Here is a 4,152-nt window from a genome sequence, read left to right as displayed (position 1 = left end):
GAAGAAGATCAAGCCATTGCTGGATATTTTTGGGAAGATTAAGCCATTGCTGAATATTTTGGGAAGAAGATCAAGCCATTGCTGGATATTTTGGATATTGCTGGATATATCCAGCCATTGCTGGACATATTGTGCTACTAAAATCCCCCCCAGTACAGTGAATTTCTCATCTGAGATGATTCCACCACCCAAGAATTTACTGGTGTTATTTACTACAAACCATTAATTTTATTGTAGGAAAGGTCCAGTTTCTGCAGGTGGACGAATCCACAGAGGATTTGGATGTCCCTTAACTCACGACCCTGGAAAAAAGGAAAATAAAGAGATTTTTAAGATGCAGTTGTGCAACCTGAGCAAACACAGGAGCAGGAGACAGTGAAGACATGACATCTACACCAAGTGATGTTACACCAGCCATGAAGGGAGAAAAGGTCAAAAAAGAAACTTTGAAACAACCAGGAGAGAGAAACCTGGAGCCAGGAAAAATGCCAGGGAAACAAAGGCTGCATGGAAAATGATACAGAAGCAAGTAATTTTTTAATGAAAGATTTCAACTTTCTGAATGCACCATTTTTTACATTTTTCCAGTGCACCATTTTTCCATGTTCCTCTATTTTTTTTCCTTCCAGCTGACTGAAACAGGAAGATCCATTTTCCCACCTGAAGGATAAGGAAAAAAAAAAAAATCTTCCTGCTGTTGCTACTACCTGGAAAAACCAACCCCACCAGCAGGAGCCACCTTGTGTCTTGGGATAATTACAGTCAATTAAGAATCTCCATTTTGTAGAAAGTGATGTTTAAAATGCAGAAATCGGATGGATTAACACCTTCTGCCAGAGAAAAAAAATGGGTTTGAAACCACAAATATGAAACAGCACTGACAGGGAGAGATAAAAATCTGCCTTTTGATATTTTATTTTTTTTGATACTTTTTTTTACTGTTTGCTGGTAGAAAGAGGAAACTTGTGAGCAGAGAAGGACTTAAAACTGATTTTTTTTTTTTTTGCTGGTACTTACTGAGAGGAATAGATCGAGATAAACGTATTCAAGGCCAGGGGCTGAGCAGCCCAGTCTGTGGAGCCCCTCAGCTGCAGTGTCTTCATCCAAAACTCCCTCAATCCGACCCTAAAAAACACCAGGAAAGGGGGCAGGGACAGGAATGGATTAAGGGGAGATCCATGGAGCGAAATTCCACACTTGGAAGAGTTTGGGGGCTGCTGGGATGCAACAGGGTTTAATAAAATCCTCAATCGAACGCTGCTTTCAGCACTTCACCACACCCCTGAGGCACTACAAACCAGGAAAAATGAGGAATACAACCCCCAAAAAATTAAATAAAAACAAGCTATTTATCAGTTCTATACATTTGAAAAGGTCCAGCAGGTTTTCTGTGGGGATTTTTACTTTTTTACTTCATGGGTTAAACACACATCTCTACATAGGCCCCACTCCCTGAGATGTTGAGTATCCTGAGGCACTAAAAACCAGGAAAAATGAGGAATACAACCCCAAAAAAGTTAAATAAAAACAAGCTATTTATCAGTTCTATACATTTGAAAAGGTCCAGCAGGTTTTCTGTGGGGATTTTTACTTTTTTACTTCATGGGTTAAACACACATCTCTACATAGGCCCCACTCCCTGAGATGTTGAGTATCCTGAGGCACTAAAAACCAGGAAAAATGAGGAATACAACCCCAAAAAAGTTAAATAAAAACAAGCTATTTATCAGTTCTATACATTTGAAAAGGTCCAGCAGGTTTTCTGTGGGGATTTTTACTTTTTTACTTCATGGGTTAAACACACAGCTCTACATAGGCCCCACTCCCTGAGATGTTGAGTATCCTGAGGCACTAAAAACCAGGAAAAATGAGGAATACAGCCCCAAAAAAACTTAAATAGAAACATGGCATATACCAGTTCTATACATTTAAAAAGGTCCAGTAGGTTTTCTGTGGGGATTTTTATTTTTTTACCCCTGCTTTAAACACACAGCTCCACATAGGCCCCACTCCCAGAGATGTTGAGCATCCCAAGGCTCTAAAAACCAGGAAAAGTGAGCAAGACAGCCCCCAAAAATTTAAATAAAAACATGCTATTTATCAGTTCTATACATTTAAAAAGATCCAGCAGGTTTTCTGTGGGGATTTTTACTTTTTTACCTCATGGGTTAAACACAGAGCTCCACAAAGGCCCCATTCCCAGAGAGGCTGAGTATCCCAAGGCACTAAAAACCAGGAAAAATGAGGCATACAGCCAAAAAGACTTAAATAGAAACATTCCATACTAGCTCTATAAATTTTAAAAGTTCCAGCAGGTTTTCTGTGGGGATTTTTACTTTTTTACCTCATGGGTTAAACACACAGCTCTACACAGGCCCCACTCCCAGAGAGGCTGAGCATCCTAAGGCACTAAAACACAGGAAAAATGAGGAATACAGCCCCCAAAAAAGTTAAATAGAAACATGTAATGTGCCAGTTCTATACATTTAAAAAGGTTCAGCAGGTTTTCTGTGGGGATTTTTACTTTTTTACCTCCTGGTTTAAACAGAGCTCTACACAGGCCCCATTCCTAGAGATGTTGAGCCACAAAATTCCCATTAACATCCCACCAAATCAGCACCAACAGAACCCCAGTGTTGCACCCCAATATGCATATTATGGAAGCCTTATAAATGAGTCCAGCATGAGCAGCCAGTGCTGCTCCTGGGAGAGAAATGTTTGCCAAAAAGGCATTTTGACAGCTGGCACTGAGGAGCCTCTGTGCAGGTTTAATGAGAAAACAAGCCAATGGCTTTTGAAATTCCTAAAAGCCTGGAGGAGCCCCACAACAATTGCTAATCCAGGGACCAAGATAAGTAACGTGATCCTCTAAATTCAAGATAAATAATGTGATCATCTAAATTACAGCACCTCCACGTTACAGCAGTGGGAAGAAGAGAAGCATTTATCATATATTTATAGGTGAAATATGATGTTGCTGTGGGCATTTAGAGCCCAGCAGAGGAGGGATTAAAAATTCACTTGGGTCCAGAGGCTGACTGAATTTCAGGGCTGGGAATTTGAACAGAAAAAGGGTGTTAATTTGGCCATACATGTGCCAGCTTATCCTTAATCTTTGTATACCAAGGGGACTTGGCAATGCTGGGTTAATGGTTAGAACTGGATTATTTTAGAAGTCTTTTCCAATCTAAATGATTCTATGAAAGAAAGAGGGGGGCAATCCAGGAATACCTTGGACACCATGAGACCCTAAAAAAGGTAGAAATGAGAGGCGAGAGAACACAATCCACTCATTCCCCTTTCTTTCCCTCAAATCTCCATCGAGGGATGAGGAGGGAAAGGGCTGTCCCCTCACGAGCACCCCCCTCCCCAGACAGTTGGGCAGCCCTGAGCTGAACCTCTGAGCGCTGTGACTCCTCTTCCCCTTCGCCCTCCTCCTCCTCGTGGTCCTCCTGGCCAGGCGAGCGGAGCTGGGGCTGCTCCTCGGGGCGCCCCTGAGCGAGCTGCTGCGGGGGCTCACGAGAAGGGGTAAGACGCTCCTCGCAGCTGCCGTCTCGGCCGTTCTCCTCGCCTCCCGCCATGAGCCGTGATAAGAAAAGAGGGGGCGGAGGGGCCGCGCTATCGGTCCCGACCCTACTCAGGCTCGGGCGCCGCCATCTTGTTTACTGTCTCGTTGCCATGGAGACGGGGAAGGGCCGCTCCCCCTCAGGGGATGAGCACCGACCGCCCAACCAGCCAATAGAAACGCAGAGCGTGCAGCGGTGCACCATGGGAGTTGTAGTTCGGAGCGCGGCGCGCCCTCGCAGTGTCCGCCGGGCCGCGGAGCATCTTGGGAGTTGTAGTCCGTCTCCCTGAGGCGGCCATTGGCCTCACTCCCCTCTCCCCTTCACAGTGCAGAACAAACCTTGGGGTTTTATATATATATATACACATTATATATATATAAAATATATTTTAATATATATAATGTTTGTATAAAATATGAGATGTTTTTATTATATAAAAATAGATATTTTATAATATAAGATATATTTATATATTTATATAAAATATAAAATATTTTATACAATATAAAATAGTTATTTGTATAATATAAAATATTATATCTTTATATTATATCTTTATATTCTAGTTAGATGATGATGATGATAT

The 4,152-nt window shown here is 42.2% G+C and overlaps 1 protein-coding gene across 1 annotated transcript in view; it reads right to left on the bottom strand.

The window, feature by feature from the left end:
- Window positions 1–3,731, bottom strand: part of LRGUK (leucine rich repeats and guanylate kinase domain containing) — a 55,876-nt gene extending 52,145 nt beyond the window's left edge. The window contains 3 exon segments of the mRNA XM_017807725.1: window positions 221–302; window positions 1,018–1,125; window positions 3,399–3,731. Of these exon segments, the coding sequence (XP_017663214.1) occupies window positions 221–302; window positions 1,018–1,125; window positions 3,399–3,581 (373 nt within the window). The 5' untranslated portion in view covers window positions 3,582–3,731.
- Between the last annotated feature and the right edge of the window lie 421 nt (window positions 3,732–4,152).

The sequence above is a fragment of the Lepidothrix coronata genome, unplaced genomic scaffold (assembly GCF_001604755.1).
Source record: "Lepidothrix coronata isolate B3197 unplaced genomic scaffold, Lepidothrix_coronata-1.0 Scaffold20, whole genome shotgun sequence".
Classification (NCBI taxonomy): domain Eukaryota; kingdom Metazoa; phylum Chordata; class Aves; order Passeriformes; family Pipridae; genus Lepidothrix; species Lepidothrix coronata.
Note: the sequence above shows the minus strand (reverse complement) of the source record. Positions and strands in the feature narration are given on the sequence as shown.